The sequence below is a fragment of the Carassius carassius genome, chromosome 14, assembly GCF_963082965.1.
Source record: "Carassius carassius chromosome 14, fCarCar2.1, whole genome shotgun sequence".
Lineage (NCBI taxonomy): Eukaryota > Metazoa > Chordata > Actinopteri > Cypriniformes > Cyprinidae > Carassius > Carassius carassius.
The window spans coordinates 8,785,343-8,810,036 of NC_081768.1; the positions used below are offsets into that span (position 1 = coordinate 8,785,343).

The following is a 24,694-nucleotide window of genomic DNA, read 5'->3' on the forward strand; positions in this document are numbered from 1 at the left end:
AGCGTGATTTCACCTATACCGCCTTCACTAACTTTAAGTTAATCCACAAATTTTGACTCCCAGGAAAAACGTCACCTCATCCCTACCCCTTCGGTTGCTGAGGCCATTGTTTCAGATCGCTAGATCGCGTTTTATTAGTCTATCCATCCACTGCGGCTGTTATACTGAATAGATATGCAAACGGCCCTTATCCGATCGCAATCCAACGACAGGGACGCACATTTTAAAAGACAATAGTCTACAGGGTGCATTTTGAATGTCCAATAGTCCTCAAATAACATTATATCCCAGTCTCGTCTAGTTAGAGAAAAAGCTGCATAAATTTCATAATTTCGTCATCAGATATTATTTAAAGCTCGTCAAAGTCTAGTCACATAAAAAATTTTCCTTAACGAATATTTTTCGTCGTTGTCTTCATTAACGAAATTAACACTGCTAGCGCACCGTGCATTGATTGACTGTTTGCAACTAACTAAACACCGTCACTGATGAGTGCGCTAACAGGACCAAACCATTTCATGCAGATACAGGGGGGTAGTCGGTCAATATGGATGTTTTATTTTTTGGTCAATGGTGATATTTAACTTTTATTGCCAAAATAAGTAAAATCAAAGACAATCATTCATAAACACAGGGTTTATAAAGAGCTTATTTGATCAAACAAATAATATAGTTTTAACAATAGATTCAAATTTAGCTCGACTGCAATTTAAATATTTAAAACAGAAATTCTCATATGATATAATAGCACTATTCTCAATTAAATGGGACACTGACCAAATACCTTTTTCCATCCAATCCTTGTCATACAATGTTTTGTTTCTAACTGTAATGTATCTGTTATTCCATAATGGTGTATTGTGTGGTGTGAAATTATGGTTATATAAAATCTTCCAATATAACAAGACCTGTTGGTGAAACTGGGATAATTTTCAACTGGGGAGACGTTGAGCAGTGAAGTCACATCTTAAAAGAAACTCTATTCCTCCTAATTTCTTAAATAACTCTCTGGGAATATGAAACCAAAAACTGTTATTATTTAAAAGGGATTTTAACCAATTAATTTTAAGGGTCCCATTTAGGGAGTCAAAATCAATAGCTTGTAAACCTCCCTCTTTATATTGTTTTATCATCTCTACTCTCTTCATATAATGGGTCTTCTTTTTTCAGATGTAGCCAAAAGTTAATTTGATAGATTTTTTTAATAGCTCTTTTTGAAATAGCAATTGTGTATGCTGGATAGATTAACCTAGTCTTAGTCAAAAATACTAATAAACTTATATCTCTTAATAACCAAGAGTTGAGTTTAATTTGACATTTATCTATTGTATTGCACACATTCATAAGTTCATTTTCAGAGGAGTCTTTTGAAATAAGCATGCCTAAATATTTAACTCTAGATTTTATAGGGATGTTATAAGCCTCAGTTAATTGACATTGATGGATTGGTATTAATTCACACTTTGTCAGATTTATTTTTAAACCAGAAGCTTTGGAAAAAATGTGAATAGATTGTAGTATTTTGGGGACTTCTGATAATTGCTTTATAAAAAATGCAGTATCATCTGCAAATTGACTGATGATAAGTGTCTGACCAAGTACCTCTAGTGGGGCTATCGTTGAGTTTTTGATAAAGATGGAAAGCAGTACTGTTGTTATAATAAAAAGAAATGGGGAAATAGGACAACCCTGCTTTATACCACGACTGATGGAAAATCTTGGTGATGTACCTCCTGACAAGGAAACAGAACTATTAGAATTTTCATACAAAGATTTTATAATGTTTCGAAATTTATCTCCAAAACCAAATAATCTTAAACAATCAAAAATAAAAGGATGTTTGATTGAGTAATATGCCTTATAAAAGTCAATAAAGAGAATAAAACCATCGTCTTCTATTAGATGTCTATAATCTAGAATATCAAACACTAATCGAATATTATTATATATAGATCTTCCCTTCATAAAGCCAGATTGAGATTCACTTATAATTTTGTGTAAAAATGTTTTTAATCTATTAGCATATATAAGGGTTACAATTTTATAATCGGTGTTTAATAATGTAATTGGTCTAAAGTTATCTAAAATTTTAGGGTCTTTATCAGGCTTGGGGATTAAAGTTATTATACCTTGTTTCATGGTGGATGGAAATGTCATATTTTCTGTTGCTTCTTTTAACATAAGCATAAAAGGTTCTTTAAGTATGCTCCAAAAGTGCTTATAAAAGTTTGCAGTGAGGCCGTCACACCCTGGAGATTTGTCTAGAGATAAACTACCTACTGCTTTATCCAATTCATCAGATGTAATAGCTGCATCACACAGTGCTACACAATCATCATCTATATGGGGAATAAAGTCTTTAATAAGGTCAAAAAAGGATGTTGTATCATCCAGAGAAAAGGTTGAGGAATATAGGTTACTGTAAAAGGAAACAACTTCCTTAGTGATTGAAGCTTGATCAGTAATTACTTGGCCCTGGATCAAAAAGGCTTTAACTGAAACTTTCTCTTGCCTTCTTTTTTCTAACCGACAGAAATAGGAAGTACTCCTTTCCCCCTCCTCAATCCATTTAGCCCTAGACCTGATAAAATCTCCTTCTGCTTTACAAAGATTTCATCAAGTTTGTTTTGAAGACTTTGTAGTTTTCGTTTTTCATTATCAGTAGGTGATGTTTTATTATAAAATACATTTATTTCTTTAATAATATTAGATTCAGATAATTTGTTACTTCGATTCAGTGTTTTACCAAAATTAATTGAGTATTGCATAATTTTAAATTTAAGATATTCCCATTTGGAGATATAGGACATTATTAACTCATCAGACATCACATTAGAGACCATGGTCCTAATACCCTCATTAAATGACTGGCATTTTAATAAATTAGAATTGAATTTCCAATATCCTTTATTTTGTCGGCTAACACCAGGAGGTTTAAAAATTAATTTAATAACAGGATGATCTGTAAGAGGAGCTGCTGACATACAACAATCACTGACAAAATTAATAATAGAAACTGAAATTAGCCAAAAATCTATTCTTGACTACATTATTTGGCTTAAACCAAGAATACTGTTTCATGTTAGGATATTTAAAGCGCCAAGGATCCAGCAAATTGTGAGTATGACAGAAATCAGTTAAAACAGGGTTATAAGAACTAAGGCTACATCTGGAGGGATAACTATCAAGGCATTCATCACTGACCATGTTAAAATCACCACCCATAATTATATTAGCAGTCGGATAATTTAGTTTAAGGTTTACAATGACACTGGAAACATCTGAAATCAACTGTCTGTTTTGAATTACGTTATTGAAACCATAAACGTTGAACATAATAAAATAATGGCCATCCATATTCATGACACAGCTTAACCAGTGCCCATTATTGCCGAATTTAGATGTCACTAATTTACCAGGTGGGTTACAAAACAAAACAGCCACACCTGCTGATTTAGTGGACCCATGATCAAAAAGGATTTTGTCTCCCCATTGATTTATCCAAAATCTTTCATCCTCTGGTTTGGAGTGTGTTTCTTGCAGCAAAATAAATTGTGCTTTTTCGCCCTTGCAAAACAAAAATAATGACTTTCTCTTAGTGTTCTCTCTTAAGCCCCTAACATTAAGTGAAATACAAGAAAAAACTAAATTATTCATAAACAAAACTGGCAACTGCCAACAAATATTAGTCAGATCAAAAAAATATACTTCGGAAAAAATTTAGTAATGAAAGCCCAAACAGGCACTGTCCCTTCAAACTGCATTCAATGCAAAATGACCCTCCAAACAAATTCTATTTATCAAAAGGTTATTTCAAGCCTTAAATTCTAAAGCATTTGTTCATAAACCTTATGTGTTCCTAAGTAACTCTTTGTCCATTTATATATCCAACACCTCCTCTGAAGTACGCATGCTTCCCCGCATCTCTAGCTTCTTTAATCTTTGGCCACAGAGCAGCTCAGGTCTCCCTGTCGGCTTTGCAGAGATCTTCGATGAAGTTGATACGAAGCTCTTTGCAGATCGCGTGGTCCTTTGTCATTCTCCACAGTGCATCTCGGTGTATTCTCTGAGTAAATTGAATGATGACATGCCTTATTTTATTTTCTTCACTTCTGCCTATTCGATGAACCGAGTCAACAATGTGATTGATGTTCGAGGACCATGATGGGGAAATTTTCACCAGCACCTGTGCAACCGCCTCACGTATGTCTTCACCTTCCTTTTCCTTTAGACCATGAATCCTCAGATTCCATCGGTGTTTGTATCTCTCCAGCTCCAAGACACGCTCCATCAACTCCTTGTTATCTTTCTTTAAAGCCGATACTTTGCGGACCGAAGACTGTAACTGAGTTTTGCAGTCCTTGATTTCAGCCGCGTTGAACTCAACTGCCTTGGCTATACTTGTTAACATGATGGAATTCTGTTGTAGCTGAGTACCTAGTATGTCCACCTTATCCGTTAGCTGCTTTATTGCTTCTAAGACTGCATTCATTCCTTCTTTCCCTTCTGTCCCCGTATCGTTCCTCTTAACTGTTGGTGCATTCTTTACCGGCGAGAAAGGATCTTTTCTTTTAGTATTCTCAGTGGAAACTTCCATCCTCGTAGCATACTCATGGCCATCAACTACCTCGTTACTGCGGCATGAAGCAAGATTCTTTTTTGTAGTCATGGTGCACCTTATTTTCTTTTGTTTTTCAGATTCTTAATATATTCAACTTCAAAAGGAACACATTATAGCGACTGGAAAGTGTAACATGAAAAAAAAAACTGGGACAGTCCTCAAGAGCTCACAACATATGATGCACCCTATCCGCCATCTTGCCAGGACTCGGCGGGGAGCGGAGAAAAATGAAGTCAATTAGAAGCACACACTTCCTGGGGGTCGGGCGTACTGCGCAGACTCAAACTGAGCTTGATGACGTAGATGTCACTTGAGCAACCTGGAAATCTTCTAACCGCTGTGCCAAGAGAAATCTGAATCACCCACCGAATCTTGCAGAGAAGGCGAGCGTGAACAGGAGCAAATTTTGGTAAGTATTCTGAATAATTATCTCCCTTGACTTTATGCCTCCACGTCCCCCCGATTGCCTTGTAGACAGTAAAAGGTTGCCAGTGTAACGGAGGCCAGCGAGTAGTGCTGTGCAGGTAAACCTCACTCCCTGATGTCAAGAGACGCACTAGCGACAGACGCTAGTGGCTGTAGCCATTTAGCCTCCTTGTTAGTGCGTTCGCCTCCCATGCTGTAGACCCGGGTTCAAGCCCCCTCGGAGCGAGTGCGAGGAGCAGCAGAGAGGACCCGGGAGAGAGGAGTTACATTGGTGCCGTGACCCGGATGGGAGTGAGGTTTAGGGGGGGTGAGTGTAACGGAGGCCAGCGAGTAGTGCTGTGCAGGTAAACGCCTCAGATGTAAAGTTATTCGCTGTCAAAGTGATGCAAAAATGAATGGGAGTCAATGGAATGCTAACAGCAGGTGGGGGTCCGCTAGCCAATGGCGGCGCCCAGGGGTGCTTCAAAAAATATTAAACCCTGCCCCCCTGCTCAGACTCCTCCCAAATCAACTCAAATCGGCATGTGACTCCTCATTCTCAATTTACAAAAAGAACAAAATACCGGAGGTGAAAACATTTCAACAGGATGAAGATGTCCGAATTTTTCTTATTTTGTTGAAATATATATATATATATATATGGAGCATCAGTGAATGTTTGACCCTTTTTTATTAGTTGTGTTGTAGTGCCTCAGTTGTCCTCAGTGTGAAAGGAAGTATCTCAAAATCATACAGTCACTGCTGGAAAGGGTTCAAATATGCAAAGATGCTGGAAAACTGAAGAATCTGCAGGACCTGAAGGATTTTTTTTGAAGAACAGAGCTCAGTTTAACTGTTCAGAACAAACAAGGGACTCATGCACAACCATCACAAAACAGAAAGACATGTCGTGGATCATCCAGGTAACAGCACACAGTATTAAGAACTGAAAAACTTTTGAATTAGGTTATTTTAATAATTTCTGAATTTTTTTTTTTTTTTTTTGTCTTGTGGACTAAATGTAAACATTTTACTCAGGGCAGTACTAAATAAAAAAATAACATGCATTTAGTATGATCTCTCATATTTTGCGAAAATTATTCAAATTTTCACAGATTCTGCAAGGGGTTCCCAAACTTTCACATGACACTGTATATATATATATATATATATATATATATATATATATATGTGTGTGTGTGTGTGTGTGTGAAACTATCAAATATAAAATCACTTGGAGCTGTAAATCTGTGCAGGTAGGCTATGTGAGGACTTTTAAGGAGGTGATAAAAGAGACCTTCACTGATTAATATATATTTTTCATTTATTAGGCTAAGTAATGACTATAATAACCACTAAAAATCTAAAAGGAATAATCAGTAAAGTATAGTTCTATTTTACAGTGATTCCTGGTTTGAGGATCGCGCCACAAACCAAGAAAATTTCCATTATGACCATTTCCAGACATTTCAGCTCAGTATTTACAGGGAGAATAAACTTAAGGTTCATAACATTACAGACAACTATTTTGCACATAACGTCCATAACTCAGACCACTCTAGATCTCGGAGCATGGAAATTGAGCTCACAGCACCATCTGTAATTTCACTATATCCACAGTCTGTGAAATTAAACTGCTTTTTAACACACACATACACATACAGATATACCGTCATTTCATGTTGGTGAAATACTGCACCAAAGAACATTAAAAATTTTCATCTAAACATTCCTTTAATCTGTCAATGAATCTCTGGCACAGCTTCACAGATTCAGAGAACTGATGTTCCATATGAGCGGTGACTTAAATTTACTTAGGTTAATTACTATAATATAATTTGATCAGGTTTTTAGAAAATCTCTTCACTTTCTTACTCAGTATAAGGCACTATAAATAAACACAGAACCAAAAAAAAAAAACTGAAGCAGACAAATAAGTTTCATCTTCCTCACGTTATAAACTGCCGTCTTTAAAGAAACATTTTTTTTTCATTCCACTAATATTTCACCCCAAGTGCAAAAACAAACAATTCTTCACCACAGTGAGGAAAAACGTCCTCAAACAACTGCAACCCAACACATCATTTTACATTCAGAAACCAAAATATGAATCCATCATCACAAACGAGAAAAGAGAGTAGCAACAAAATATGATGTATTAGTAGAAATTCATATTGATCATACAAGTCTCCATTGTTCTCTCCCAGGGACAGCTGTGACTGTTACTGAAAGCAGCAAATATGATATTTTAGTTAGCTGTGTAAATATGTAGCTGTGAAAACAGTAGTGCAGATTTGTTTAGGATTCACGGTCCTTCATTGGTCCAGTTAACCAACTGAATGAGAGGAAAGTTGTGTCTCTGGAAGTTCAGCTGATAGATTTCCTCATTGCAGTTGTTAAGATGTATTGTGGCGCCCTCTGTAGGTCAGAGCTGATATTTCATGCTGTGATGTCAGGCTTCAAGGCCTCCATCTCAGACTCTTGTTCTTCGTTCCTTTAAGTAAGAAACAGTCCTCTTAATGTAATTTCATAAGACCTTTAAAAAAAAAAAGAAAATCGTAAGTATATGTCCTACCGCAGTAGCAGCTGCAGCTGTTTCTTGTTGTACTGCCTGCGTTCTTCGTTGATTGGATACATTTTAAAGATGAGAAGCCCCAGTGCTATAAGTGATATAGGAGCAGCTGACACCAGCATCTTCAATGTCAGATTCACAGAATCAGACTGAACACAAACATCCGTCACATAACCTGCAAAGCTAATTGAACAAAAATCAGAAGAACCTAAATATGAGCAGATGAAATACGAAGGCCAGAATGTTACTCATTCTCAGTTCACAAACCCATAAAAGGGCTTTTTAATACACACACTGAGGAATATAAAGTTACCTTAATGCTAGTGTTGATACTCCAAGCGACACTCCAGAGGCAAATTTAGTGAAAAAAACATAGAAAGAGTAGAAAATAGCTTCATGGCCTTGAGAGGTGGGATTATGGACTTTAAAATCATCTACAACATCTGGAAGCATGGACCTGAAATAGAAGCATCTATATGTGTGAAATTATGAACTTGGTATATAATGCTTACATTCATCCTGGTATGGGATCAGATGAATCTATTCTACTTCAGTGTTGTCGTTTTTTTTTTTTTTTTTTTTTACAATTAAATTTATTTCTGTGATAACAAAACCACATTTTCAGCGGCAATTACTCCAGTATTTAGTGTCACATGATCTTTCAGAAATCATTCTAATATGCTGACTTCCATGATAAGAAGAAACATAATAAAACTAAAATCTTAATAATCAATGCTAAAAATAGCAGTTTAAAATTTTTAGAGCCATGATACAGTTTTCAGGATTTTCGATGAATAGAAATTTCAAACGAACAGCATTTATTTAAAATAAAAATCTTCTTTAACATTATAAGTGCCTGTACTGTCACTTTTGATTAATTTAATACATCCTTGTTAAATCAAACTATTAATCTCTTATCGACCCCAATGGCAGTGCATATATAAACTATGTGGATATTTGTTTTAGTTTTTTTTGTGTTGTTTTTACAGTTATTTATTTTTAAACATAAAACAATCCAAATGTCTTAAATGTATTATTACCATTACCATATTCAGAACATTTGATACATTTTCCTTACAAATTTTTTAACATTGTACCAAAAATGTGAATAATCTTCAGCAAAATAAGAAAAGTGTATTGTTAGTTGTATGAATGATTTACGTTCATATTAGTGAATGGCACTAGCATCAGGAGTTTGGTTCCCATGCATTAGCAACTAGCAAATCAAATCACATTGGGTACAGATGTCTGCTGAATGTATAAATGTAAATATTCCCCATTCATGATTCTTTTTGGGAAGTCATATTTCTATAGCCTTTTGTTATAGATGCTTCATTTTAATATCAGCTAGCAGACATCTTTAACACCTCTGTCCTCTTTCTCTTTAACTATAACTGGCACAGAAAAACACTCACCAGGGCAGGAGGAAGGCCGCTGCCACACTGGCACCAGCTGCGATTGATACGATGTAGGACACCAAGAGACTACTCTTTACACACACCACCAGGACCATGAAGGGCACCACCCACTAAACACACACACACATGCACACGATTTAGCATGGCTGCCAACACACACATCTCACACTAATGTATAACAAGCTTCAGAAACTCACTGGTATTCCAATGTACACAGCAGTCTTTTTGCCAAACCGGCAGAGGAACCACTGCCACATAGGAATAGTAAGAGTGGCAGACAGCTGGGAAGACAAATCACACAAACAGTTATTTATATTTGACCCCCCACAAAACCTCTTTACCATATTATGCAACTCCAAGATAATAGTGCAAACACTGCTGAAGTTCTAAACAGTCTTTTCATCTGTCAGCTCAAAGTCATCTGCTTCTAAACCAGAAACGCATGTCTTTCATCACTAAGGAGACTTCTAACCTCATCCAAACTGCTGAGTGCTGTTATAACACCAAACCAAACAATTCAGAAGCACAAAAACACTCGGTTGAAAACAATCTCACCATGATGACCAGTAAGATGTTCTGAAAATCCTCTCTGAATCCCAGTGTGTACTTGATGAACACAGCAAAATTTCCCTCCAGCAGCTGAGAAAGGAAAACATACTGATGAAATGAGATTCCATCAAGCGACTGATGATTATTGCCCATACAGTGTCTTCATTTCAAACCCAACCTCAGTCTCAAAACAATTCTGAACTTCACCTCTGACTGCAAACCTGTCCTGATGCTGACTATGTTACAATATATACTATGTTAAAACTAATCACTTGCATGGCAGCCTGTCTCTCTCTCTTTATTTTAACACACAGAGCTCATCTCTGTAATGTAGAGATGTGCTGTCGTGAGTTTCAGAAACTGCTTTCTCTCATACATATCACCAGAAAAACTGTCTAGTTTGCATCTTTGTAAATTATGTCGGATGAGATCTCATCATACAACAGAAATGAACATCTGTACAACTAAGCATTTCAGAACAAATGTGACATGTTTTAGATGAATCTCTAAAGTGCTTTCTTACCATGAAGGCCAGAGAAGTGAAGAGGAAGGCCAGCACCAGTTTAACATACGGCCCATGACCCATCACCAGCCGTAAACCGGTCTGAAATGACACAGGCTTCTGTGCTTTTAAACCACCCCGATCTGAAAAAGACAAGGAAAATCAATAAATGTATCAAAATACACATTTCATGTTGATGCACCATGTTTCTTTGTGAATGTAAAAGTCTACAGTTACACCAGGGTTTGGAACCCCCTGGGGGTTCATGAAGGGAACTGCAGGGAGTTCCAGAGAGGGTAATATTTCAAATTATAACATGACAACATTTAAATGATAAAAATAACATTTGTATTTTATGTGTACAATTCTAAAAATGTAAAATTATAAATCATTTAAAAATACAATCTACAAAAAATTATAAGACACTTAATACAAATATGAAATATTTTATTTGTTTACCTGCACAGGTAATGCACCAGATGATACATTACAGTAAGGTTCAATTCGTTAGCATTATTAATTAATTTGATCTCATCAATAAACACTGAACAAATAGCATTTTTTAATCTGGGTTTAATGTTTTATAAATATTCTTTTGTTTATTGTTAATCCATGTTCATTGATAATACTTCAAATATGTGACCCTGGACCACAAAAGCAATCTTAAGTGGCTGGGGAATATTTGTAGCAATAGCAAAAAATACATTGTACGGGTCAAAATTATAGATTTTTTTTTTATGCCAAAAATCATTAGGACATTTAAGTAAATATCATGTTTCATGAAGATATCTAGTAAATTTCCTACTGTAAATATATCAAAACTTCATTTTTTGATTAATAATATGCATTGCTAAGAACTTATTTTGGACATCTAAAAAGGTGATTTTCGCAATATTTAATATGTTTTTGCACCCTCAGATTCCAGAATTTCAAAAAGTCTTGGTCAAATATTGTCCTATTGTAATGTAATAAAAGTATTACCATCATATCGCTATTCCTTGCTGTAAACTGGTCTCTCTAGGCTTATTTTTCCATATTTTGTAAAGATTCAGTGTGAATAATGTGAATATGTATGTAAAAGAAAGTAACTCACTGTCCTGCTCTCTCACTCCAAAAAACAGCACAACAGCACACAGGACATAGATCAAACTTATGACTGCAGATGCAATCATATACGCATCCCTCTATGAAAGAGAAAGATACGATGATTGAGGTGCCAGATGTTGATGTGATATGAAGCCGTCTTCTTGTTTAAAATTGCCTTTTTAATCTCACCTCATTAAAAGCTTTGTTATCCAGAAAGATCTGAGATTTATTGGAGCTGTTGGTCGGGGATGTGTTGTTAATGCAGGGGGTGTTGGCCATGCCTACAATCTGCCCCTGAATGGCAGTGCCAACTACTGTACCCAATAACTCTACAGTCATGCCTGAGAGAGAAAGAGAACAGAAGAATAGTCAGACTGTATACACTGAGAAGAACAGGTGTCACACATAACATACTACCATTCAGAATTAATTCTTTTATTCAGCAAGGATGCATTTAAACTGACCAAAGGTGACAGTAAAAAACACTTATATCATAATCTAAAATGTATATTTCAATTAAATCCTGTTGTTTTTAACTTGTGCATCATAGAATCCTAAAAAAAATGTATAAAGGTTTCCACAAAAGAATTAAACAGCACAACTTTTTTCAACATTGATAATAAGAAAAAAATGTTTAATGTATTTATAATTATAATGTTGTTGTTGCATGTGTTTTCTAGCTGATTGCAACAGTAAGCATAACAATGAGTGTAAATGCTCTTACGGTATGCTGTGGCTGAATCTCGTTCCTGCTGTTTATTGCTGATGAACATGGTCAGAGCGGAGTAAGGCACATGAAAGCACTAAACACACACACACACACACAGTTACTCACTGCTGGCTCACAACAGAATGGCATAAATATGCAAATTAACAAATGCAATTATCATGCAATACCAGTCAAACTTTTGAAAACATCTTCTCATTCTTATTATTAAAACAACAAAACAACACAAATGGAAGTATGAATATGTGATGTAAACTATTTTTGCTATGATTTGCCATGTTTCCTGGATGCATCCAATGCATCTTGTCCTACATCTTAAAAAAATAAAATAAATAAAAAATAAATACATTAAATAATGAGTATTTAAGTAATTAGTTGAAAAGACATTTAAGCATAATTTAGATAAACCCTTTTTATTGTGTCTCAATGTTTGATAAGTAGTTGACATACAAGTATATAAATATATAGCATCACAGTTAAATGTTAAATTGAATTCCTCAAAAACTACAAGAATGTGTACTAACTGTCTGGAGAGTCTGGAAGAGACAGTAGAAGAGCAGATACCACATCATCTTTCCCTGCTCTATAGGTGGAACTACCCATATCAGGAAATAACACAACACAGCTGGTATGGTGGACAGCAGAATCCTGCAGAGAGAAAACAGTCATCTTCATCTAATTGTATGAAGGATTGTTGCAGATGTTAAGCTTTAGAGGTAGAACCGGGAATGCACAGATCGGTTAAGAACTGATGCAAAAATCCCACACATCTCTGCTCATTTAAGTTTTGAGGCTGAATATGGTCACAGTTTACTCATCTGTATGAGGTTAAGTGAGGTAATGAAGTGAACCTCATCTCTTAGGGTTTCCTGATCTTTCCCCTGTGGCTCTAAACAAGAGCCTCTCTAGCGCAGGGTTTCACTGGATGTTTACCTAACCGAGCCAGCTAGACTTTGGCAGGATGTGAAAAGGATTTCTCTAATCACACCACCTTATTTCAAAACTCCAGACACTAATCCATTCAAAGAAACTAGGAAAACAGTGACCATTAAGAGACACTTTGAAATCGAAAGTTCAAACTGACAATGATGGCAGTGTATACAGCAGGAGAGAAAAACATCTTACAATGAGCTCTTCTTTCATATCTATGATCAACACAGGGGCAGAGGAGACTACAGAATATGTATTGGCCATATTTCATTTTGGAATACAGTATTTTCCATGGTGTGTGCTCCATTGCATACTTTTTGCAGCACAATCTGTGTGTTATGAGTCACAAACAAGTGACTAAAAGAAGGGAAATCCTTTTAAGGAATCATTCTAATAGAAAGGAGTGATGCACCAACATTTTGCCCAAAACACACAAAATCAAAGAATTTTTGAAAGCAAAATCATTGATCTAATCAGGGACATTCAACAGCAGTGTTTGCTTCACCATGACCAAAATTAGCCAACTATAACTGGTTCAATTTATCACCTTGACCACATGACAGAACAGCATCCTGAATTATGTAATCACCCAAACTGAATAACTCAAAACATCATTTTTGGTTTTAGCTAAAAGAAAAAAAAGTTTCATTTTGTATTCGACAAACAATTATTTTGGTGCATGACTAGATTAAAAAGTGTCTGCTAAATGAATATATGTAATGTATTATTACTTTAAGCAATGTCAGTCTATAAATGAAGCAACATTTGTGCAATTCGGGACATTTATATTAATATCATAATTGATTATTGACTGACTGTGTATATGGTAGTGTGTACTCATCACTGTTCAGCACCGCATAAACAGCAGTGAAGTCACCAGCATAAGACGGCTGCCTGATGTGCAGACAGGGAACGGTTAATGTCTTATTCAGTCTTGCAGATGCATGACTGATGTCTTCACTAGGCTTTTAAAGTGCATACCCTACAGAAACCAGGTGATTAGCAGAGCACTTTAGCACCACAATACATGCTTTTCATGATACTACATCAATTCATTGACAGCAGGTACTGATTTTTGAAAGGGCAAATTAATTTTTAATCTCGTAGTTAGAAGGGACAACGCAGTCAAAACAAAATATGTGGAATGTATGTGGAATGTATTTGTATTAAATTTTAAAAAACTAAAAAAAACTATATATACACAATGCATCACATCCTATAAAAAGACATACGTAGAATGTCTCAGACTTCAGATATTGCCAGTATATGTGGTTCCAATTGAATTAAATTTTTATTAATTTGTATAATCTGTTTTTTTTCTATTTTTTTTTGTTTTATTTAAATACATTTAAAAAATATATACATTTCTACTAAATAGATTGTAAATAAGTATTTATAATGTGGTCTATTCTAAAACTAAAACAGTGTCTTACCATAGACTTTAATAGCATAATTAACAAACCACCATTTTAAACTGCCCAGCTCAGCTCTCCTGTATGATGCTTACACTCTGATTGGTCAATTCTGGTGGTGTGGTCGACTAAGCCAATCAGAAAGCAAGAGGAATTATTTTTTTTTTTACTGCACTCAACATCTGTTTTCCCACATGCCATTAATAGTATACACACACACACACACCTTACAAACATAACAATAAATTTGCATTTTATTTGACTTCAAATAAAGATCATATCTTGTTTTGTATGCCTGTATTCATACTGCACAAACTAAATATTGGTGTGACAATCTTCAATCCATTAGTTTTCTTAAAAAATTTCTATTTCACACCATTAAACAAGTATAATTTTCTCAGAATTGTTAGGCTGGATAGTGTTATAATGAATTCATAATGAAGACTTATAAAAACAACCAGAAAGTACATGCATAAACAGTTAGCAAAATCCCAGAGAAATGATAACACGTGGTGATCTTTTACACTCTCCTGTAACCTCCTGTACACGACCCAGAGCAGATGGACTCAGCTCTATCACCATGGCTACTGCTCATTTTTCTCTCTTTGTAAATTCCCACCCAGTCCCAGAGCTTAATAGATGCAGAGTTTTCATTTCCTCATGAATTTAGAAAACACTACATGCATATTCCACATCCAGCAGACATTACTGGATCATTTCAATGTGTGCATTTCTGACTATCACATACCAGGGCATCATACGACCATGCCGTGTCCATGGACTTCTGCTTATTAAAAACCCAACTGCAGGATCAGTCACAGCATCCCAGGCCCGACCCATAAACAGGATAACAGAAGCATTGAGGGGATCCAACTGAAAAAAGTTTAAACAAAAAACAAAAAAACAGATTCAGTCATTAGTTGATGTAACATTTACAGTACATGTAGTAATTCTCTCTGAAAGGTCCTAAATACAGATTCCAGTGGAATTACTGTAGAAAAATTTTAATTGTTTGGAACATCCCACCTTAAAAGACATAATTCACCACAATACAGTGTGTGTAACTAGTCTGTGTTTGGTTGAATGTAAACAATAGTATCACCCAGAATTACAGTCGTAGCCAAAAATATCGGCACCCTTGGTAAATATGATCAAAGAAGGTTTGCATTGTTAATCCTTTTGATCTTTTATTTAAAAAATTCACAAAAATGTATCCTTTCATTGGATAATAAGAATTTAAAATGGGGAGAAATATCATTATGAAATAAATGTTTTTCTCTAATACACATTGGCCACACCAGCACCCTTTTATTTAATACTTTTTGAAACCTCCATTTGCCAATTTAACAGCTCTAAATTTTCTCCTATAATGCCTGATGAGGTTAGAGAATACCGGACAAGGGGTCAGAGACCATTCCTTCATCCAGAATCACTCCAGACCCTTTAGATTCCCATCTCCATGTTGGTGCTTCTCCTCTTCATCTCACCATAGAAGACAGTCATATTTGAAGTTCCAGTCATGTCTGAAAACTGAATATGTTGGAGTTTGTTTTTGGATGAGCTAGGAGAATTTTTCTTGAAGCCCTCCCTAACAACATATGGTGATGTACAGTAGGTGCTGTTTGACAATTTTTTTATTTAAAGATTTCTGAACCTGAGACTCAACTATTTTCTGCAATTCTCCAGCTGTGATCCTTGGAGAGTCTTTAGCCACTCAAACTCTCCTTCTCACCGTGCATTGGGATGATATAGGCACATGTCCTCTTTCAGGCAGTTTCATAACATTTTATGTTGATTGGAAATTCTTAATTATTGCCCTGATGGTGGAAATGGGAATTTTCACTGTTCTAGCTCTTTTCTTAAAGCCACTTAAATCATTTGTGAAGCTCAATTATCTTTTGCTGCACATCAGAAATATATTCTTTGGTTTTTCTCATTTTGATGGATGATTAAGGGAATTTGGGCTTTTTTTTCTCCCCTCTTTATATTTCTGTGAAACAGGAAGCCATGGCTGGATAATTTCATGTTTATAATCACGCTGGAGTGCTCAAAATTGTGAATATGAATGGGAATATACTTCAGAGATATTTTACTCTTAAGAATTTCTAGGGGTGCCAATAATTGTGTCCAACGAGTATTTGATAAAAACCTTTATTTCATAATGATATTTTCCCCCATTTTAAATTATTATTATCCAATGAAAGGATAAATTTTTAGTGATTTTTTTTTTATAAAAGATCAAAGGATTAACAATGCGGATACATTTTCACCACTTTCTTTGATCATATTTACCAAGGGTGCCAATATTTTTGACTATGATTGTATATAAACGAAAAAGTTGCACATACATAGCAATTCTCAGCTGTGTGATTGTTTGGACACTTTTCACAAGACTGTGATTTTTTAAATGTATGTTCATTTATGACACTATCATGTTTGCATCAAATTACAAAAAAAACAACCGCTAGTTAATACGAATGCAAGGGGGTTTCTAATGCAGCATCTGTGGGAGGGATGGTAAGTTTGATATCTTTCTCTCTTCTGACTGCCATTCAGGTTCTCTCAATGTTTTTCCTTTTTTTGAAAGTTGTGAAAAAACTATCGTGAAGTTTTTCTATTGCCATTTTAGCAAATGGGAATTGGGAATGTATTTGGAAAATATGTCTGTGGTACTTTCCCATTCACTGCTCTCAAAGTTTACCCAACCATGATGACTTCTGCTGCTGAGAAACCTAAAAATGTGAAAAAGGTCATAAAATGTAAACTGTAGCCTATTATCACACCGTTCTATTATATAGTTAAATATATGTTTATTCATATGTACAGTATACCCACATAAAAGAGATTTTATCTAGCAAATCCTGGTTACATGATTCTTTCGTTTATACCCACGCAAAATTTAACTACATTATCGCACAGCTCTAGATATAAAAACACAAAAGCAAGCTATTCTGTTTGAATGTGTGAAATGTATAATTTATAAGCCACTATTGGTAAATAACTAGAAAAATAACAAAGTGAAGTAAACACTAAAACTATATGCGCTACAAACCAGTGTGTTAATGATTATGATAATGAATTAAAATGTGCAATATCAAGCCAATAATTGATTGTTCTTCAACCACATCACACTTCATCTGGTGCCAATCCTTCATTTGCTCGGCTGACTCCGATGAGAAGATCTGATTGGCTATCGCTATGGAAACTGTTGTAATAATGAGGCAGCAGAAGGTTTGAACAAGATAACTGGAGCTGAGAATTGTTAAAGTCACAGGGATGCAGTGCACACAGTAAGACAGATCAAGTTTATGTCTTCTTTCTGGCCTTTCACATGCTCTCTTTCTCTCTTTCCCACACTTGTTTCTGCCCTTGACCTGGGGCTCTGAGCCATTGTTTGCTTGCTTTGTTTGATTACAGCAAGGAGAGATAATTTTCTCATCATTCTATCTAGCGATATGGAGTGATATGATACAGAAACAAAAACGATCACTGAGCCAGTTTATTTTTATAATCAGGTGTTGAGATCCTCTACCAATCACTTATAGCGTTCCCATATGTATGCTCACCAGTGCCACATCAAGCAAGAAGATTTGCAGAAAGAAGCCCAGGGCAGTGGCTGTGATCTGATACGGAGCCCCTCCGATTGCAAAACACACCTTGCTCCACACAGTCAGAGCTCTTTTCCTCTCCTGCTGTGGGGAGACCTGAAAGGAGGACAAAAACAGAGATTACGAAGAGATGGACAATGACTGTATTAAGGAAAACAAGAACCATGAGAGATTAACTCTTCACCGCAAGAGGACACGATAAAATTCTAACCGAAGGAGCTGATTTAGTTTGGACTCTTTGCGTTTATGTAACGTTTCATTTAAAGCTTTACAAAAAAAAATCCCAGTACTCTGAATCAAAGACCATTCAGAACTGCTGGGGTGCTCTAAACATTTCAGTCCAGCAGTGATAAGAGCCCTCAAGTACCCTCTGCAGGGACATTACACTTAAACTGGACTTTTAACACTTCTTCATGCATTTTAAGGGTATCTTCATTCTAATGTCACTGCTTGCACAATTGTCTTTCATAGATACAGACGGTTGGTCTGGGAACGCCCCCGGGAACGCCCCGTCACGTGATGTGAATTTAGCCCGTGGGGGAAAACATTGCCTTGGCGCCAATTGAAATACATGGGACAATCATGCCGAAGAGTTGCTGTGTCGTTTTCTGTACCTCCAATAAACCAACAAATTATGAATTGAAGTTCTACATCCTTCCTAATAAACATACAGAGCCGGAAAGGATGACAAAATGGCTACAAGCAATAAATTGTGAGGATGATCAAGGGAAGTTGTGGAATCCCAAGACAAAACGTGTATGTGTGCAGTCGGCATTTCATCACAGGCAGGCAATATTAACATCGTGTTCATTATTAACGTTGTCAAAACGGTGTAAGGTTGTTTCAGAAAGTGGCATGCATATATAATTAGCCTTATCATTCTACCTGAAGCAAAACTATGTAACGTTAGCCTAGTGTCGAACATAAACCCACTTAAAAAGCGTTTGGACAAGTAACAACTTAGTTTTGTGTCAGAACTTTTACACTTTCATTCATAAATTCACCCCGTCTGTGTTTGCGAAACGATTGAATCGTGGAATCCAGTCGAAAATAGAACTTGCTGTATAAAGCAGAAGGTCACGGAATTTGGCTATTTTTGAATTAATACATCTACATTAGGGCTGTAAAATGAATAAAATATCGATATGGACTAGTGTATATGAATATTAAAGTTAAAAGAGACTACAATTGTTCTACGTGTCTCTGGGAATGAGTGCTCAATATGTGCATTTTTGTCATTCAGATACACACAATGTTCGCTGTGTTTTCCCCCACGCCGACTCCGCCCTTCGCCACGCCCCCAGCTATGACTAGATGCCGACTGTATCTATGGTCTAGTTAACAACTTTGAGATGCTTAAAGAATAACTTTCTCTGACTGGAAAATGCTGTGAAAGACTGATCTCACATTATGAGAATTACAGTTTATTGTTATTATTTTCATTAGTCCCTCTCTCTATATATATGTTATTATTACTATCAAAAGTGCACTGGTTAAGGGTAAAAGGGATACCGCTAAAACTACTGTGCATGCGCACATCAATATGGAGTAATTTCCCACTGTATATCAATAATGATTGTTTTGCATTATTGTGAGGGGTAGGTTTAGGGGTAGGTTTGAATTTGATGTGGAAAAGCATGAGACAGTTCACAATTTTTGCTCTGTAATCAGCGGCCACTAAGAGTCATAACTAATTTACGTCAAGGACAGCATGCATTTCTGAAAACGTATACATTTTTGTAATCGGTTAGCCAATAACACCTAGTAGATAACAGCAAATTATGCCTTAATACATCTTGTTTGCTTGTCGAGTCAAACTCCCCGGGGTAAATTAACACGTCCCCTTTAAATCCGGCTTTTCTTCGCAGACACGCCATAATGAAGCATTGCAAGTGTGCATTACAAACAGATATGTATATTCACAAATATACAGTTCATCGGCTGAACGTATATTTCCATGTTTACAAATATGATATCAATGTCAGTTGTGGGAAGCAAGTAATCTCTTCCGCAAAACCCACATCAACGCGAGTGTACAGCACGTGCTGCTGTAATTATTATATTCTCGCCTTATTAATAAACCCCACCATGTGCTCTGAAATTAGCGACTTGGAGCCAAAAAATAAATATAAATTATTTAATTCTTATCCAGGTAACGTTAACCTACCTTGGCAATTTTGATTCCATCTTCATTCACAGTTTTGGGTGTATGTAACAAACCGGATGAGAACTGTTCGGCTCCCTCTCCTCTTGCCATAACACTAATCAAAGGGGTTTTATTTCAGGAGCAGATCGAGCTGCTTTACGCTTGTGTTCAGGTTAAATAACACTGTTTGATAAAGTGCTGCTTCCACGAGCGAAGAACGAGATGCTAATCTACTTCTGCCTCGTTTGAATGCTGCTGACTGAGTCAACGCCCACGCGGATTTTTTCCCCCACTGACACGGATCGAAAGATTATATAAATTCACTCACACACACACACACACACACACACACACCCATCCACCCACCCAACCATATATATATATATATATATTTACACACACGCACACACACACACACACACACACACAAAAAAAAAACATTTTATAATTGCAATAATTTTAATTATGACAAATATGTCTGGTGAAGCATAGTGGCAAAGATTAGGTTTGATGATTGACCAATGCAGAGCCCCAGAGCCTCATCGACCCTCAAAAAACATTTTTTTTTTTTTTTTTTGCATGGCCCAGGATTAGTGAAAGAAGTGACTTTTAATTGAAAACCGTGTAAATGACCACTAAGACAACGAGACACGTTTACTGTGCTATTACTATATTAATAGTAAAAATACTATTTTGATTCTATAGCCAAATTGCCCTTAATAAGGATAAGTTTAACAAGTGGGGGATACTCCAAAGAATCAGGGGCCTCATAGAATCATGATTTGGCCCTGGGCCAGAGCTCAGGACTAGTAACAGGAGGGTTATTGGTGTAAGCCCAAAATCACTTTCGAGCCAGGTACTTTGTTTGAATGTTACTGTAATAAGTTCACTGTTCCCATTGATAGAAGTGTAAATTAAAGTTGCAATGAAATTGTGACATATTGTAACAGATTCTTGAAAAATAAAAAGTAAGTCAGGGACTTGGTTCTATTCATCAGTTCTATTCATTAAATCAATAAAGTTAAAAGCAGAAAATAAATATTAATCTTCTACATTCTACCTCTAAAAGTTGCTGATCCTCTTTTCTTATTGAAGTCTACATATTGAAATGTCCCACTGAATTTCCAAAGAAATTCAGACCATGACCTTTTTTTTATCAATCAACGTTTTATTTATTTTTTTTATTATTATTTTTTTTTTTACAGAGTCAAATCTGCTTTGGAACAACCTGTGGTTAAGGTTCTTGATGAGAGGGCAGAATAACCCCTTGCAGGAAAACCACCATCATGTTGTACACTGCACTTAAAGAACTTAGATGAGCTGAGAGTTCAGAGCATCTCAAAGTATTTGTTTTTGCAGTAATTTTGAGTCCATCAAGATGCAATAATTTCAGGAAATAATCATATGAGATCAAAACATATATTTTGTGCAGTGCAAACTGATCAATTTGACAGAGCACATTATATCAATGGCATCCTTTATTTGAGTATTTTTATATATTTCTTTAGATTTTATATTTTTGAGTATTAGAAACTGAACAGCCACGAGCGAGAACAGAGAGAATAGATGGAGCAAAGTTTAACAATGCCTGCGTGACTGGGAGGAAGATTCACCATTCAGCAGAACAATAAATGAAAACAGAGCAAAAGATAAGCTGCTGTAGTGGTTTAAGCAAAAAATAAAATTAAAAAAAAAAAAAAAAAAGAAGAGGAAGAAGCTAATATCCTGGATTGGTCGAGTCAAAGCCCGATCTCAATCCAGCTGAGACTCTGTGGAATGTCAGGAAAGTTGGAAACTTTACAAAACCAACTGTATGGAGATTGAGTAAAAGACTAAAGATCACAGCTGCAGGAAAAGATCACAAGTGTTGATCCATTAACATGATGTTCCTTTGAAAAAGATTTAAACTCAGGGATGGGTGTCAGGTATTAAGTGTACTGGATTTTGCCACAATTAAAGTACTTAGAGGGATTTTTTTTCATAGTCGTTGTAAAAAAGTATTAAAATTTGTTGTGATTTTCATTGTAAAAATGTATTTGACAGTATTGTACCTATGTGACACATTACATGGGGTTTCATTGAAAAGTTAGAAACAATGCTTTTTGTCATCGCTTATGCACATTAAGGTTTACTGCTACATCTGTGCTGTTAAACTGTAACTTTTCAAAAGGCTACTTCGGTTAGGTCAATTTCAGTTCTATCCATAAAACCTAAAAGGTTACAACCCCCTTTTTTTAACAATCAAGTCAAGTCAAGTCACCTTTATTTATATAGCGCTTTAAACAAAATACATTGCGTCAAAGCAACTGAACAACATTAATTAGTGTTACGTCCGTAGACGAAGTCTTTATTGATCTATAGTTTCTCTTAATGTGTGTTTTCTTTCCGTGTTTTTTCTTGACTTCTCCTACTCAAACTGTCTGGCAGGTAGTTGATTGCACCCAGCTGTACCTGCCTACCAATCAAAAGTGAGTCCGAATAAAAGCAGAGCTCCCGCTACCAGAGAAGAGAGAACGTTTCCCCAAGAGCTTTCTCCAGAGCGTTGCCTGTGTTCTGCCCAGCTTGTTGTCTCAGTTGGTGGTTGTTGAGCTGCTTCGTGTTCTGCTTTGGTATTGTAGTAGTTTTGTTTCTTTATTTATTGTGAAATTCTTTAATACTTACCTTTTGTTATCTTAGTTTAAGAGATTTGTATTGTCCTTCACTTTTTAGTTTGTTGCTTAGTTGGTAGCTGCTAGTATTAACATCTCTCTTAGTGGCTACTTTAATATTTGCCTACTTGTGTTTTGTTCACTATTTTTGATTTGGAAGCTGTAGGGAGGTGGATGCCATTTCTGTTTAACCCTGTTTTCTCCTGTTTTTGGGCTAGGAAGGGAGCTAGGGTATAAACCTGTTATTTGTCTCTCTTTTTCTTTGTTAGTATAGTTATAGGTCACTAATTCCAGTTAGCTTGTTTTGTTTGTTGTTTTGGCCTTATCCTCTCCTGAAGTTAATGCTTCCTTTCTTTTATTGTACGTGTTCCACGAGCTGTAAAATAATAAAATCTCTTTCTGGACAACTTGTGGTGCTGTGGCAGGACTCAGAGCAACGCTCTTTAAAATATTTTACTTTTGTTGCGTCCACATTTACCCCTAGACATATGTGGGACGTAACAATTGGGGGCTCGTCCATTCAACTATTTCGTGGAACATATTAGTTCATTTCTCTTAACCTAAATTTGAGTGTCGTAAGTTTTTCAGCAGCTTCGAACTTGTGTGGGTGAGGAAGTGTATACTTTATAATTTGAATAATGGAATTTGATTTGGTTAAGTTTACTTTGTCTCCGACAGTGGAAGAGTTTGACAGGTGTAGAAAAAAAGATCTGATTGTGATTGCAGAGTTTTTTAATATTCCTGTCAGCAAGGAGGCAAAGAAACAACGTATAAAAGATGAGTTGTACCGAAAGCTTGTTCAAGAAGGTATTTTGCCAGTAGATTCTAACGTGGGTGGGGAAGCTACGGTAGAACAGTCAATTTCTCCTAGTAAAGGTGGCGATGCAAGTTCTGATCCTTGATTGCACTTCGTTTAAAAGAATTAGAGCTTGAGCTCAAGAAGCAGGAGTATGAAACTCAGCGGTTAAAGTTGAGCGCTCTAGAAATTGAGGCAGATCGAGATATTAAGCTTCGAAAGTTGGATCTTGAAGCCCAGACTCTTCATAATAGGCCGACTCCTTTGCCTAGGTCTCGTCCTCCCTCAGACAGTGCTTTTGCACCAGTAGAAACGGCGTTTGATGTGAGTAGGTATGTGAGATTGGTCCCTCCCTTTCGTGAAGGTGAAGTGGATGCGTACTAAGTAGCATTTGAGCGTATTGCCACAAAATTGAACTGGCCAAAGGATTTGTGGGCTCTTTTGGTGCAGAGCAATATTGCTGGCAAAGCTCAAGAGGCATGTGCGGCATTGCCAGTTGAGAGTTCATTAGATTATGATGCTGTTAAATCCGCTGTGCTCCGTGCCTATGAATTAGTCCCTGAAGCGTACAGGCAGAAGTTTAGGCTGTGTTCGAAGCTGCCGAACCAAACTTTTACTGAGTTCGCAAGAGTAAAGTGGGTACTATTTGAGAAGTGGTGCGTCGCAAGCAGGGTCATGGCTTTTGAAGAACTTCAGGAACTTTTGTTGCTGGAGGATTTCAAGAGTTGTGTTCCTGAGGGCGTCGTAGTTCATATGAATGAACAAAAAGTGAGTAAGCTTGCTGAGGCGGCAGTTTTGGCAGACGAGTATGTGCTTACGCACAGAACTGTTTTTCCTTCTATGCATTTTGTTAAAACTTTCTCCTCTGAGGAGAAATTCGCTAAGAATTTGTCTGTGGCTAACCCTGTTAAACCGATTTCGCAAGGCTCCAGGAAAATCGAGGATAAGCGGGTATGTTTTTACTGTCTTGATCCAGGGCATCTTATTTCAAACTGCAAAGCCTGGAAACAGAAAAACTCTGCTAAATCTAAAAGCGTAGCATTCGTTAATGCTGTTCCTCAGAGTTCTGTAAGTTTACAATTTGGCCCGAGTACTTTCAGTCCATTTGTAATGAAGAGCTCGGTAGCTCTTTCTGAAGATTCTGACTTTAGGCCAATCCTGATGCTTGGAGATACAGGAGCAGCGCAGTCCTTAATTTTAGACAACGTGCTTCCATTCTCTGCTGATTCTTACACTGGTTCTAGTGTACTAGTCCGTGGGATTGAATTGGGCTG

At 36.4% G+C, this 24,694-nt stretch overlaps 1 protein-coding gene across 1 annotated transcript; it reads right to left on the minus strand.

The window, feature by feature from the left end:
* Window positions 1–6,332: 6,332 nt before the first annotated feature.
* On the minus strand, window positions 6,333–20,263 carry mfsd2aa (MFSD2 lysolipid transporter A, lysophospholipid a). The gene is made up of 14 exons (XM_059565932.1): window positions 19,998–20,263; window positions 17,789–17,926; window positions 14,971–15,095; window positions 12,405–12,528; window positions 11,878–11,956; window positions 11,343–11,494; window positions 11,161–11,251; window positions 10,089–10,210; window positions 9,572–9,655; window positions 9,214–9,297; window positions 9,014–9,126; window positions 7,912–8,055; window positions 7,602–7,781; window positions 6,333–7,520 (listed from the first exon to the last, which is right to left on the minus strand). The coding sequence occupies exons 1-14, from the start codon at window positions 20,085–20,087 to the stop codon at window positions 7,466–7,468; spliced, it is 1,581 nt and encodes a 526-aa protein (XP_059421915.1). The 5' UTR covers window positions 20,088–20,263; the 3' UTR covers window positions 6,333–7,465.
* Window positions 20,264–24,694: the final 4,431 nt, after the last annotated feature.